Source organism: Anopheles coluzzii, chromosome 3, assembly GCF_943734685.1.
Source record: "Anopheles coluzzii chromosome 3, AcolN3, whole genome shotgun sequence".
In the NCBI taxonomy this organism is placed as follows: domain Eukaryota; kingdom Metazoa; phylum Arthropoda; class Insecta; order Diptera; family Culicidae; genus Anopheles; species Anopheles coluzzii.
The window spans coordinates 16,769,066-16,782,958 of NC_064671.1; the positions used below are offsets into that span (position 1 = coordinate 16,769,066).

Sequence of the window (13,893 nt, forward strand, 5' to 3'; positions counted from 1 at the left end):
AATGTTTTATTAAGCTAAACCGACATTATATTTTTCATCTAAAACGTTTTCGATGTGTTTTTTTTCTCATCACGTTTAGGCGACGTATATCAGATCGCAACTGCTAATAATTTCGTCGTCTGAGGCGGACTGTTATTGAGGTACCAAATCTTCAGTGATGATGAATGCGTTCACGCTTCTACGAGCCGCTAATTGGCGGTATCCAGATCATCGTCGTACTGTTAGCTTACCTAAGCTACCGAAATTAGCGACGGTGTAAAGTGTAAGAGAAAGACAAATCGACGATATAATTAAAATTAATGGTTTACATGGATTGCGCTCCACTAACAATATTTTTCTCTTATATTGTCTATTTCAGCTGTGCTGTGAGAATTACAGCTGGCTCTCACAACCGTCCGGAAGTCGCAGTGATTTGGTAACATCAAGATCATCACCATCGCACGAAGCGCAGCATATTGACGCAAGCCCAAGCGGACAGCAACCACCTGCAGCAAACGTACGCCGAACGAATGGTCGTGGTAGATGCGTTAGGATGCTGAAAATGCTAGCACAGATGTTTGGGCCACAGAGGTAACGTTCCGAGATTGTAAAAACATGCCGGGCCCACAGGTACGCAACAACCGCGCCCAAATCTATGGCATAGTATAGCTCGTCCGCTAGCACCGGTTACACTGGTGCGGGTAGGAAGCGTGCAAATGAAAAAAATCTGTAAAAATATTCCCCTTATTCCTTTGCACATACAAGAAACGATCACGAACGATCAGCATGAAATGCACTTGAATGATATTATTCTTTTTCTTTAGTTTCAGATAAACCGTTCTCATCAATGCCATACCATGTACGGTCGGCTAGTTACACTTCATCACGAAGGACAATCACATCTGGGTGACGGAATGCTGCCAAAACGATGAAGCTGGCTTAGTCCACGATGACGACGCAACTCCTGCACGTTCGTCGTCATACTATCATTTCAACTGGAGGCATGTTTGTTTAGGCGGCTACAACAAATTGTTTGAACATGTTCAATGAAACAAACATGTTGTTTTGGCTTCTCACAATTACTGGTAAAGTATTGCATTCTCTACGCTTTATTTATATGAAACGCAAATAACTTTTTTTACTTATTCTATATTTTATTTTTTAATTTAATTATAGGTGAATGCTGGAAATCTCCGTGATAGCCGTTTTCGTGCGCTGAATTAGGTTTGTATGAAAAATAGTGTATTTTTAGAATATTTAATTATCAATAAAATAACGGTCGATTTGAAAATTAGCTGTGTTGATATACAACCCGAATGAAAGAAATACACGGATAAACGAATGTAAACAATACACGAAAGAACGGGAGGTCCGTTTCATCCGTACCCCCCCACGCCCAATCATGTCTTCCGTTGGGCGCCTGAGCCATGCACGGTTGGGCGCCCGTTTCTCCTCCTCCGGCGCCGTCAGTTTAGCTGTCAATTGCCTGCCGGGTAGTGTGCGTGTGTGCTAAGAACGAGCTGTACTAAAAAGAGCGCTTTGCATAACATTGCGTGCTTTTTCACTTTTTTAATGCTTTCAACGGGTTTTAGATTCAGAATTTTACAAAACTTGTGATACGTTTAAAAAATCATCATTTCTTCCATGTTTTATAATTTAAAAAATCCCACTTCCACCATACCAAACACCGCACAGTGGCATTCTTCATCGCAATTTGAACACCTCAACCTTTTTGACAGCTCACAGCTTTTTGACGTTTGTTGTGCGAATACTGTTGTGGAAGCGCTTTTCACGTTTTATTCCGTGCGCCCGCCGAAAGTATCGAAATCCCCGTGGAGTGCGAAACCCCCCCCCCCAGTTTTACGTGACCACCGGCGTGCAACCACCTCTAGCATCCGACCGACGCATCCTCGCCCCGCAAAACATGTCGAAACGCGGCCCGCAATCGTCGCTGAACCATCTGAACTGGAACGAAACGGACGAGCCGGAGGAGAAGGGCGAGTTTACGAAGGCGAGCGACGATGTCCTAAAACAGCGGGTCATCAAGAAGGCCCGGCGCCGGGTCGCAACCGACGATGCGGACAGTACCGCCCCGTCCGCTTCCGCGTCCGTGTTCGGTGCGTTCAAGGGATTCGCCTCGACGCCGCTCGCCAAGAGCGGGGCGGATAAGCCGGGCGGTGGCGGTGCACAGTCGTTCTCCTTCCTGTCAACGCTCGGCGCCGCCAAAACGAATGGCAACGGTACGGCAACGGTGTCGTCGAGCGGTGCTGCGGCCGACGGCGGCGGCGGCGGCGGTGCAGCGAAGCCAACCTTTTCGTTCGGTTCCAACGCCGGCACGATGGCAGCGTCGGATGCGAGCAAAAAGATGTTTGCCTTCGGATCGCCGACCAGTCTGAAGGCGGACAGTACGGCGGAGGGAGCGAAAACGGCGTCCTCCACGTCGTCCGGCTTTGGCATCTCGTCGTCCAAGGAAGGTGACGCGGGCAAGGGTGGGTTCGGTTTCGGGGCAGCCAGCAGCGCACCCACCCAACCGTTCTCCTTCGGTACCGTTCCACCCAAAGCGACGGAAGCGGCCAAACCGAACAACAACTTTACCTTCGGCACGCTGGCTGGCGGTAAAGATTCGTCCACGGACGCCGCACCGAAGCCAACGTTTTCGTTCGGTTCTTTCGCAGCCAAACCGGACGGCGAGACGGAGAAGAAATCGATACAGTTCGGTTCCCCAACCGCATCGAAGGAGCCCACGACGACGGGTACGTTTTCGTTCGGTTCCAATGCCGCCAAAGCGGATGCAAACAGCAGTTCCACGGATAAGAAAGGTTTCGCGTTCGGAAGCTCCCCGGCAGCCACACCGAAAGGCACATCGATCGTTACGCCCAGCGGTGTGATTAAAACGCCCGTCACGTTTGGTTCGGACGCACCGGAAGCGGACAAGAAGCCGTTCACATTCGGATCGCCGGCTGGTGGAAGCAAGGAACCGGCGGCCAGTTCTCCCGCCGCGAGCAAAGGCATGTTTTCGTTCGGCACCAACCCGGCCAAGACGGCACCGTCCGAGACACCGGAGAGGAAAACGTTCACATTCGGATCGCCGGCTGCTGCTGCTGCGGTGAAAAGCACAGCGGTCACCTCGCCCGATACACCCAAGGCAACGTTTTCTTTCGGCTCCAACGCAACGAAAGCGGATGCGGTGTCCGGCTCAGAGAAGAAGGCGACATTCTCGTTCGGTACGGCCGCTTCCGGCGGAAAGGACAGTGCCGCAGACATCTCCTCCTCACCCAAAACATCAACCTTTTCATTCGGCTCTAAAGCTCCCGAAGCGGAGAAAAAGACATTTTCCTTCGGTGTTACCGCCGGCTCTACGTCCGACGCGGCGACAGCGGAAAAGAGCAAAGCCACGTTTGCCCCACCGAAGGGAACCAGTGATGACGCGATAAAGAAAATGTTCAGCTTTGCGTCCTCCTCCTCCTCCTCCTCGTCACAGCCGGCAGCATCATCGAGCACATCCAAGACGGACTCGGAGAAGGAAAAGGCGGAGAAAAAGCAGTCCACCAAGCCGGTAACGGAAGCGGACAAGCAAACGGTGATTCGCAACAATGTGGTCGCCCTGAACAAAGCCTTCATTGCGTGGATTACGGAAAAGTGTCGCGAAAACCCGTACTGCAAGCTGCATCCCGTGTTTAGGGACTACGAGAAGCAGTTCGACGAGATCCAGGCAATGACGCCGGGCAAAACGGTGGAAAAGTCGGCGCCTACTACGACCTCGCAGGCGGCTGCAACGGAAAACAAAATAGCGCCCGCAGCAGCAGAACCCGCCAAACCGAAAGAGCCGGAAAAGGAAATGCCAAAGCCGGGCTTCTTCTTTGGCGGTTCGGCGGCGGCTTCGGCAGCGAAAGAATCGCCCACGAAGCCCTCCAGCGGTTTCACGTTCGGCAGTTCCTCCAAACCGTTCTCGTTCGGTAGTCTTGCCTCTTCGACCAGCACCAACGCCACCACAACGACCCCCTCGACCGTGTCCACCTCCTCCTCGTCCTTCTTTGCCGGTGCGTCCACGTTCGCGGCCAAATCCGCTACCGGCGGGTTCACGTTCGGCGGTGTTGTGAGCAAACCGCCCGCACCGGACAGCAGTGCGGCGGGTGGTGGACCGGACAAACCGGCCGGCGGTGACGCGGAAGCCGACGAGGACGAACCGCCGAAGGTGGAGTTTACGCCGGTGGAGGAGAAGGACAGCGTGTACTCGAAGCGCTGCAAGCTGTTCGTGAAGGTGGGCGCCTCGTACTCGGACCGTGGCGTTGGCACGCTCCACATCAAGATGGTGGACGCGAAGGTGCAGGTGCTGGTGCGGGCCGACACGAGCCTCGGCAACATTCTGCTGAACATCATCCTGAACGAATCGGTGCCGGTGCAGCGTCTCGGCAAGAACAACGTGATGATGATCTGTCTGCCGACGCCGGACGCCAAGCCGCCGCCAACGTCGGTGCTGCTGCGCGTCAAGACGGGCGAGGAGGCGGACGAGCTGCTCGCAACGCTGCTGAAGTACAAGCCGAAGTAAAGGGCCGGAAGGTAAGGGGGAAAGCATGGTAGCAGGACCAAATCAGGGCCAAAAGAATGATTGTAGCAAAAGGAAGCCGGACAACACGATGTTAGATGAGATGAGGCGAGCGCCAGACGGGTCACAACCGGCAAGCACTATTACGAGTCAGAAGAGCAGGAAAGGATATATTCGGTTTTTTTTTTCGTTTTTAATAAAAATTTACATCGTGCCCAATTAGCGGCGAATGTGCGGCGCCGTGTTACACACTACAACACAAAATCTTTATCCTTTTCATCATCTCCCGACTCCTCCTCCTCCTCTTCCCCTTCCGTGTTGTACCCTTTGTTTTCCTTGTCCTCTTCCTCCTCCTCTTCTTGCTCCTCCTTCTCCTCCCGCTCCTTGGCCAGTGCCTGCTGGCGCCGCTGCTCCGCCAGCTGCTGCTCCACGACGGCCGAGTTCGACCGGTGGTGAAACACGAACGATACGCACCGCGTAATGTCCCACGATTTGGACAGTATGTCGTCCGGGATGCCCTTATTGTTCGCGCAGTGATACCAGTGGGCCAGATCGGACATGCAGTCACTGTCGTCCGGCGGCAGCTTCATCTGCACCCCGTTGGTGCACCGTTTGCAGCGGAAGATGTCGTGCGTGTCGGAGCGCGTCTGCTCGTCCAACTTGAACAGGTCCTTCAGATCGTCCTGCGTGAAGTGCCGCTCGCCGTCCTCCGCATTGTCCACCACCGTCGTCGAGAGGGCCTTTTTGTGCGTTTGGCGCTGGAAAATCTTCTCCTCGATCGTGCCGGTCGCTAGCAGCCGGTAGATAAAGCAAGGTTTCTTCTGCCCATCGCGCCACACCCGCGCCATCGCTTGCTCATCGTTCGCCGGGTTCCAGTCGGGATCGAACATGACCAGCCGGTTGGCACCGATCAGATTCAACCCGCAGCCGCCCGCCTTCGAGCTGAGCATGAAGATGAAATCGTTCGAATCGGGCTGATTGAACTGGTCCACCACTTTGCCCCGCTTCTTGATCGTCATCGTGCCGTCGAGGCGTACGTAGCCGTAGCCCCGCTTGCGGCACAGCTTCTCGAACAGATCGAGCGTTTGCGTGTAGTTCGACACGAGCACAATCTTGTCGGTGGTGTTGGTTTTGATCGACGCCAGCATACAGTCCAGCAGCATCAGCTTGGCGCCCAGCTCGGGGCGCAATTCCCGCGGGCTGTAATTGTCCGGCAGAATGGTGGCCGCATTCTCGAACCCATCCGCACGCTCCTGGATCTTTTCGTACACAAGGTCCGGATGATTGCACAGCTTCTTCAGTGAGGTAATGTTGGAAAGGGCCGTCAGGCTTGCCTTGGTTGCGTTCTTCTCCATCACGCTGCGCCGGATCGTGTCGGACTGGAGGAAGCTCTTGTAGAGGGCGGCCTGCACCTCGGTCATACGCACGCACACGACCATCTCGAACTTGACGGGGAGATATTTCGTGAGCAGTGCGCTGGTCCGCCGGATCATGCAGCGGTTCACCAGGGCGGCTAGTTCTTGCAGCCGTTCCGCTGCCTTTTCCCGCTCCGCGTCGGTTGAGTTGGCGTCCTGGCCGCGCAGGATTGGATTTTCAAACTGTTTGCGGAATTCCTGTGGCAAGTGCAAATGAAAGAGGTCGTAAATATGTACGAGAAATGCTTCCCAAACTCGCTTCTTACCGCAGTCGAACCCAGCATGCCCGGGTTGACAAAGTGCAGCAGGCTGTAGTACTCGGTCAGATCGTTCTGGATCGGTGTACCGGACAGCAGCACACGTCGCTTTGTCTTCAGCCCCATCAGCGCCTGGTAGGTAAGGTTCTCGCAGTTCTTCAACCGGTGCCCCTCGTCGCACAGGACCGCACCGACCTCGGAGCTGTTCAGGATGTGCGCGTACAGCCGGAACGTTTCGTAGCTGATGATCAGTACCGGGGTGCCGTGGCGTTGGCTTTGATTCGCCATATACTGTTCCAGCTCTTTGGTCGTTTGCTCTTTCGACCCGCCATCGATCGAGAGGCAGTTGACGCGACAGCCCAACCACTTGCCAAACTCTTTGTACCAATTCTTCACTAACGAACTCGGGCACACGATGATTGCTTTGTTGATCGTCGGTTTACAATCCGGACTTTGGCGCAGTAGTGTCCAGAGCAGCGTAATACATTGCAGCGTTTTGCCCAACCTGTAAGAGAGAAGGTAACAGAGCACAATCAGCATTTCTCTTCCACGGTCAAGCCCTCATCCCCCGTCACCACTCACCCCATTTCGTCCGCCATGATACACCCGTTAAAGTCACCCTTCGCGCCGGTCACACAGTCGTACATGAACCGCACACCCTCCCGCTGATGCGGCCGCAGAATGTTCCCGAGCAGTGGATCCACCACCACGTGCACCTGTATCTTGCTCTTGTCCATCTTCAGCTTGTCGTGCTCGGTCAGCTCCGGCGGGCTGAACAGCACCAGCGCATTGCACGCGTACGGATCGTGCAGGGCGCGCCGGGCCGCCGACCGCTTCATGCCGAGACATCGCGTCGAATGTTCCGGCACGTAGTTGGCGATCGGTATTTTGAACGGCTGGGTGAGAATCTTCATGATCATCAGCTCGTGCTCGGACACGGACAGTTTCGGCGTCGGCGGCTGATCCGCCGGCCCGCCCTTGTCCGGCAATCGCTTGCGGCACTCGCGCTGGCGCTTTTGTGCCGACAGCGGGCTTTTGAACGGCGAGTGAACGGCATTCGACGGGGTGCATCGCTGTGGCACGAGGCTTTTACGCTGAAAATACAATGGACGGAGATGAGTGAGGAGAAGGCCGAAAAAAGGTACTTCCGGATTACCATTATGTGATATTTTATGTTGTGTTGAACTCAACAAAAAATAAAAGAAATATTGCGTGTGGAATCATTTACCACCGGTTTGTTGTGATTTTTTGTTCTTTTTTGCCGAAGCGTCCCTTTGGCGCGGAATGTTGTGACAATTGCGCCGCGCTGGAATTGTACATTTTGCGACAAATACAATGACATCTTGGATGATATAAAATTATGAAAAAGTGATAAAATATCTTAAAATTAATATTAATACCAGATTGCTAAAGAAAACAACGAATTATTGGGAGAAAATGGGGTTAAATTAGAAATGCTTTGTACAACTTTCAGCAATTGCGCAATGTTTAGTAAACTCATCTTTATAACATAAAATATGACGTAAAATACAAACCATAAATAAAAAAGATTTTGTGCAAGCCGAAAAGTCCGTTGAACAACCCAACACTAGAACAACGATGCAATTTTCCATCTAATTTGTGTATCAATTTGCATGTCAAACGGCCATTTCAAAAAACCGTTTCTCCACAAGAAGTTGCCTCGTGTGTTGGTGTATCTTTTTCACCGGGCGGCAAGAGGGAAACTGTCATGTGCGAGCTGTCAAACTGGCAGCAGGCAAAAATAATCGAACAACACACATACACGCAGGCACGCACGGACGGGAGAAAGGCGCTCCGTGCAGCAGAGAAAAAAAGTGTACGGAACAACGGGTTCGGGCTAGTTCTGAAGGACGGGTACACTTTTTACCCTTCTGCTGTGCTAAATCGTCGACTAAATACCTTCAATCTGTGCAGTTCTCGTTCCCGTGCTAACGTGATAATTCAACGCATTTTGGTGTGGTGATTGTTGCCCACTGTGATAGGAGTTTTTACCATCAGCCCCAGTGGCCAACAACACATCAAGAGGGAAAACATCATCACTACCACCACCATCATCATCATCATCATTAAAACAAGGGCAACTCCGAAACGGCAGCCCTTTTGCGAGATTCGTTAGTTTTATTGTTTTTGTGCGCTGAGTGCAATTGCTTTCACGGCCACCGACACCACCACCACCACCAGCGCAGCAGCTAAAACATGTCGATGTGTTCCGTTTCCTGATAGTACGTGTTAGTGCAGCGGGAGTGTGTGCGAGGCAAAAGATACACTAAATGAGAGCAAGATGATGTGCACATGATGACGATACGAAGCTATGCTGGCCAGTGGTTGCTGTGTTTGGACGGTGCAAGAATCAATCATCGGTGCACCAGCGACGGGGGTGGGGGGGCTAGTGTGTTCGAAGGATCGTTCGTGCGGTGAAGGTAGCAGGAACTAGAACAAAAGCAGCAATAGAAAGTGGAGCGCAACAACAACAGGCCGAAAGGGTCTTGCTTAACATTGCTTCATCTCGCGAGCGATGCATAGCAGCAGCTTCTAACGGTGTTAGAAGTGAACAGCGAGCAGCTAAGCAAACACCCTCAAACCATCACGTTACACCAACACCTCAGCTCCACGTACGCGAATTCCCGTTCCGTCATCACGGGGGGCGCAACCGGGCGCAGTGAAAATAAACCACCCCTGAAACGGTATTCTGGTTCGCGTTGCATTCCCGGGCAAACCCGAATAAGGCGAGTTGGTCAAGAAGATTGCGTGGCACGTCGTCGAGCCTGCGGTTGCCCGAGCAACCACAACACCACTTGATTGCGGTAGGAAGAGCGAAACGACAGGAAGTGGCCCTAAGGAAGTGTTTACACAGTTAAAGCGGTGTATTTAGTAACGACCAAAATGCGGACAGTTATAAACGCTCGGGGTGGTGGGACAGCCTCGACCGGCCATCGACCGATCCACGAGCTGCTCACCTTCATCGCGATGCTAACGGCGGTGGTGCTGGGGTGGGCCACCCTTGCATTGGCGGAGCAGATCCCAACCGTACCAACGCACAACATGTCCAACAAGGAGCGAAACGAGCTTAAGTAAGGCGCAATAGTGCCAATAGTGCCAATAGTGTTTCGCAGGTTCTAAGAATGTAAACTAATTCATATCTTTTCCATTTTCCCCCCTAAAAAAACGGAACCCCCTTTTGGGCCTCGGTGGCCCGGGAGCAGTCTGCTTCCGTAGGCCGTAGGTCCAAAGAGGGTTCCTTTTTTCTTTCTTTTTTGCACGCACACACATACACACACACATGGAACGCGCACATGGACAGAGAGGAAGCCAGGGAAATGTTCTACCACGCGTACCGGGCGTACATGGACAATGCCTACCCGGCGGATGAGCTGATGCCGCTGAGCTGCGCCGGCCGCTACCGTGGTGTCACGCCGTCCCGTGGCGACCTGGACGATACGCTCGGGAAGTAAGTTAATTAGTGGGATTGGACCGAATGGAGGCAGGGGTTTTTTGGGCAATTTTTCCCCTTCCCGCTGCCCCCCTTGGTGACGTGTCCGACCGAATGGGGGGAAAAAGGTTGATAAGACGACGGCGACGAGTGCAAAAGCCGACCGATTGTTGCGGTTAATTTCTTTTTTTTTCTTCTTTCAACGCTATGTTATGCAAACGCATACACACACGCACACACGTACCAAAACAAATGTTATACAGCACAGCCGTTATCGTCAGGTACGGTTGACACGGGCGCGGGGAGTGCGAAACGATACTTGGTCTTATCTTGAAACTCGGTGGAAACAAGTTGACCGACGCACACACAGAGCAAGGGCAGAGTGCGTCATTTGGTGTGGCGGATTGTTTTTTGTACAACGAATCGTTTTTAAATTACCTTTTTCCATCCGTTTCATAATCTATGAACCTCTTGGGGTCTTTTTTATGGCGAATTGTGCTGTAAAACGTTTGTCCTTGGTTGGAATGTTTTTGCTAGACAATAGAATGAGCGATGAACTTGGAAAAGGCGTGCTCATATGCTCCATGTATTCGTTATGCCAATTTGGTATGGTTTCGTCATCTATTATTTCTATTTTTTAACAAAATTCAAGCCAAATTATGCTTGTTTTGTCTTCAAAATTCACACTAGCGCAATATGTAACATGCAACACGCGTGTGAATTATGAAAAACAATTCGAAATCGTATGTGCTTTGCTGGTCCAACCCACCGGAATCAAATATTGGATTTGAATTATTTATTAAATCCCGAAACGGTCATATAAATGTCGATGTTAAGAAGCGATGGAAAGCTAATTTTGGTTGCAATATATATTTTTTATCAAATATCATTTTTTCTCCTCCTTGTTTACAGCTTTTCCATGACCTTGGTGGATACGCTCGACACGCTGGTGGTGCTGGGCGATCTGGAAGAGTTTGAGCACGCCGTCAAACTGGTGATCAAGGATGTAAAGTTCGATAACGACATCATCGTGTCGGTATTTGAAACCAACATTCGCATGATCGGGTGAGAAGAACACTAAATCATTACAATTTTCGTAACAGTCATTGCTAATCATTTTACATTTGTTCCTACAGTGGCCTTCTGTCCGGACACATTCTGGCGGAGTATGTGCAGAAGCAGGCGGACGTGATGACGTGGTATCGTGGCGAACTGCTCGAGATGGCAAAGGATCTTGGCTACCGGTTACTGCCAGCATTTAACACTTCCACGGGCATACCCCACGCAAGGGTACGTTGGGAAGAGCAAAAAATGGTAGAACTGCATTAACAATTTCCTTCCAACTCCCTCACTTCAGGTGAATCTGAAGCACGGCATGAAGGTGGAAGCGTTGCGCCACTCGCGCGAAACCTGCACCGCCTGTGCCGGCACGATACTGCTGGAGTTTGCCGCCCTGTCCCGGCTGAGCGGGGAGCCGATCTTCGAGGTGAAGGCACACGCGGCCATGGATGCGCTGTGGAAGATGCGCCACCGCAGCTCCGAGCTGATGGGCACGGTGCTGAACGTACATTCCGGCGACTGGATACGGCGCGAGTCGGGCGTCGGGGCCGGTATCGATTCCTACTACGAGTACTGCCTGAAGTCGTACATACTGCTGGGCGACGAGCGCTACCTGGCCCGGTTCAACCGCCACTACCATGCGATCATGAAGTACATCAGCCAGGGACCGATGCTGCTGGACGTGCAGATGCATCGGCCGCATACGAAGACGCGCAACTTCATGGACGCACTGCTTGCCTTTTGGCCCGGGCTGCAGGTACTGTCCGGTGATTTGAAACCGGCGGTACAGACGCACGAGATGCTTTATCAGGTGATGCAGATGCACACGTTCATTCCGGAGGCATTTACGTTCGATTTCCAGGTAATTGGAGGAGGAAATGCTTTTCGAGTCAAATATTTAAGGACGGTTTTCTTGCTTTGCTGTTTGCTACAGGTCCACTGGGGTCAGCATCATCTTCGTCCCGAGTTCATTGAATCCACGTACTTCCTATACCGCGCCACGGGTGATCACTATTATTTACATGTAAGCAGAGTTTAACTGAAATGCATTCCAGTTTGTTAAATGGAGCTTCTTTTTCTTTTACAGGCGGGCAAAAAAGCACTGAAAGCACTGCAGAAACACGCACGAGTTCCTTGTGGCTATGCCGCAGTTAACGACGTGCGCACGGGAAAGCACGAGGATCGCATGGACTCGTACGTGCTTTCCGAAACGTTCAAGTATCTCTTCCTGCTGTTCTCGGATCCGGCCGATCTGATACTCAACATCGAAGACTTTATCTTCACTACCGAAGCACATCTGCTGCCACTGACGTTGGGCCAACTGGGGAACCATACCTTCAGTAAGTCCGGAGGACGGCAGTTCTCTTAAGCAGTCGTATTAACCTTCTTTCCCGGCATCTTTCGCCTTCCAGCTGGCGTACGCGACCAGGACGAGCAGGTGCACATGCTCGACTACATGCGATCCTGCCCGAGCCCGAACAAGTTGTTTCCTGAAACAGTCCGGCGCCCACTCCGTGACCTCGTTACGGGAGTCTGTCCGCGCATATCGAGTGCCAAGCGACTTAGAGCGGCTGACTTTCAGGCAAGCAATACGGATCATCTACGAACAGTTTATGACATGGGCATTACGATGGTTTCTCTAGGCGAGGGCAAGGTGCAGCTGCTGCACAGCTTCCACAATGTAAGTTTAGCACACCTTTGTGCCAGAAAGGCATTTGGGTGAGATGGAGAGTATTTTAATTTGTGCAAAAACCAACAGGCCAAATCGCCGGAGGATGCCGAACGGGGGCTGATTTTCATGCAAGAGATGGTGGAGCTCTCCAACTCCAACTCCATTCCCAACACGCAGCTGCAGGCCGTCGCCTACAAGCGGGAGGGTGAGCGTGAGATGCGCATCCTCGAGGCCGGCCCCAGCCACTTCGGCATGGAGCTGGTGAACGATTTGGCCGTGGTGCAGCGGGCCGTCTTTGCCAAGCCGGCAAAGGTTTGCTCGGGTAAGATAGATTGCGTGTGCGTCATCATTGGCACATCATTACTTATTAAACGCCTTTTCTTCCTGTCCTGTAGCACTGAAAAATGCGGAAGAAATTCGAGGAAAGATTGTAATTATCGAGCGAGGCGAGTGTACGTTTGTCGATAAAGCGAGACGAGTGGAGTCGGCGGGTAAGTGTGGAATGTTCAGCTTAAACGGGCTGTGCGTTATTGAATTTAAATGTATTATTTTTGCCTCTGTTTTGCAGGAGCCGTGGCCGCAATTGTGATCGATAATACGCCAAACACGTCGATCAACAATCAGCAAATGTTTGCCATGTCGGGCGACGGGCGGGACGACGTGCTGATCCCGGTAGTGTTCCTCTTCACCAAGGAAGCGGAACAGCTCATCAAGGCGATCAAAGAGCAGCCCTCCCTTGAGGTAATTGCTTCGAGCACATGCACCTGTTCTTGATTGGTCTAGAAACGGCTTCATTTGTTCTTTTACTCACTGCAGCTCACGCTAATGTCCGTGACGGCGCTGAAGGAAAAGCTGGCCCGCGCAAGCACAACGAAGACTGACACGAAAAGTAGTGACTCAAAAGTGACGCCATAGTAGTAGCGGTGCCGAGTAGAGCCCGAGTTGCTAGTGTGTAGCCGTGAACGATATTGCCGCCGATCAGGGAAGTAGGGAGACGTAAAAAAAAAGGGAAAGTAGGTGGTCGTCCCTCGGGAGTGTTCTTCATGCAGCGTTCCACCCGGATTCGGTAACACTTGATCCGCGCAAATCCTCCTCTCACATCTGTATTCCGATGTGACCGACGCACGACGACCGACGCCCGGGTTAGATAGTAATGAATTGATTAGCAAAATGTCGCACTGGGGGGAAAGTGGTACTGTTGTTGGGTGGTCGTAGAGAAAAGAGGGAATGTCGCCTTTTCCTGGCGGGAGTAAGAGAGTGGCACCGAAAGACGTGCAAAACAAACGTCCTTTCGGTGTGTTTGATGGCAAAAGTTAGACGAATTACACACACGTAAAAAAGGAGGTTGCATTAGGGAAAGGGACCGATAAAACAATTATCGTTGTCCAGGAAATGAATGAGATGAGAATGTGTGAAAAGGGTTATAAGAATATGCATTCAAGGCGTGCATTCTAGTGAGTATTGTTCTGTTCGTTTCTCAACCCTAACGCAAAAAAGTGATACATTAGTGTATA

The 13,893-nt window shown here is 51.8% G+C and overlaps 3 protein-coding genes across 3 annotated transcripts; 2 read left to right on the forward strand and 1 right to left on the reverse strand.

The window, feature by feature from the left end:
* The first annotated feature begins 1,728 nt into the window (after positions 1 to 1,728).
* LOC120956808 (nuclear pore complex protein Nup50) lies at positions 1,729 to 4,759 on the forward strand. The gene has a single exon (XM_040378553.2). The coding sequence runs from the start codon at positions 1,904 to 1,906 to the stop codon at positions 4,526 to 4,528; it is 2,625 nt and encodes an 874-aa protein (XP_040234487.2). The 5' UTR covers positions 1,729 to 1,903; the 3' UTR covers positions 4,529 to 4,759.
* A 17-nt stretch (positions 4,760 to 4,776) lies between these two features.
* Positions 4,777 to 7,503, reverse strand: LOC120956809 (DNA repair and recombination protein RAD54-like). The gene is made up of 4 exons (XM_040378554.2): positions 7,354 to 7,503; positions 6,780 to 7,291; positions 6,207 to 6,702; positions 4,777 to 6,138 (listed from the first exon to the last, which is right to left on the reverse strand). The coding sequence occupies exons 1-4, from the start codon at positions 7,354 to 7,356 to the stop codon at positions 4,777 to 4,779; spliced, it is 2,373 nt and encodes a 790-aa protein (XP_040234488.2). The 5' UTR covers positions 7,357 to 7,503.
* Positions 7,504 to 7,954: 451 nt separating this feature from the next.
* Positions 7,955 to 13,682, forward strand: LOC120956500 (ER degradation-enhancing alpha-mannosidase-like protein 3). The gene is made up of 12 exons (XM_040377997.2): positions 7,955 to 9,289; positions 9,520 to 9,666; positions 10,561 to 10,713; positions 10,785 to 10,938; positions 11,006 to 11,569; positions 11,642 to 11,731; positions 11,795 to 12,047; positions 12,120 to 12,388; positions 12,467 to 12,701; positions 12,775 to 12,870; positions 12,948 to 13,120; positions 13,196 to 13,682. Exons 1-12 carry the CDS (start codon positions 9,102 to 9,104, stop codon positions 13,292 to 13,294), a joined length of 2,421 nt encoding a protein of 806 aa, XP_040233931.2. The 5' UTR covers positions 7,955 to 9,101; the 3' UTR covers positions 13,295 to 13,682.
* Positions 13,683 to 13,893: the final 211 nt, after the last annotated feature.

What these genes read in the sequence shown, in the direction of transcription:
- LOC120956808 (XM_040378553.2), top strand. Translation starts at nt 1,904, where the DNA reads ATGTCGAAACGCGGCCCGCAATCGTCGCTGAACCATCTGAACTGGAAC.
- LOC120956809 (XM_040378554.2), bottom strand. An exon ending in ATCATGGCGGACGAAATGGG is followed by an intron (nt 6,703 to 6,779) that starts GTGAGTGGTGAC and finishes TCTCTCTTACAG; the next exon opens with GTTGGGCAAAACGCTGCAAT. An exon ending in GCATGCTGGGTTCGACTGCG is followed by an intron (nt 6,139 to 6,206) that starts GTAAGAAGCGAG and finishes CACTTGCCACAG; the next exon opens with GAATTCCGCAAACAGTTTGA.
- LOC120956500 (XM_040377997.2), top strand. Translation starts at nt 9,102, where the DNA reads ATGCGGACAGTTATAAACGCTCGGGGTGGTGGGACAGCCTCGACCGGC. An exon ending in TGCTGCACAGCTTCCACAAT is followed by an intron (nt 12,389 to 12,466) that starts GTAAGTTTAGCA and finishes AAAAACCAACAG; the next exon opens with GCCAAATCGCCGGAGGATGC. An exon ending in GCCGGCAAAGGTTTGCTCGG is followed by an intron (nt 12,702 to 12,774) that starts GTAAGATAGATT and finishes CCTGTCCTGTAG; the next exon opens with CACTGAAAAATGCGGAAGAA.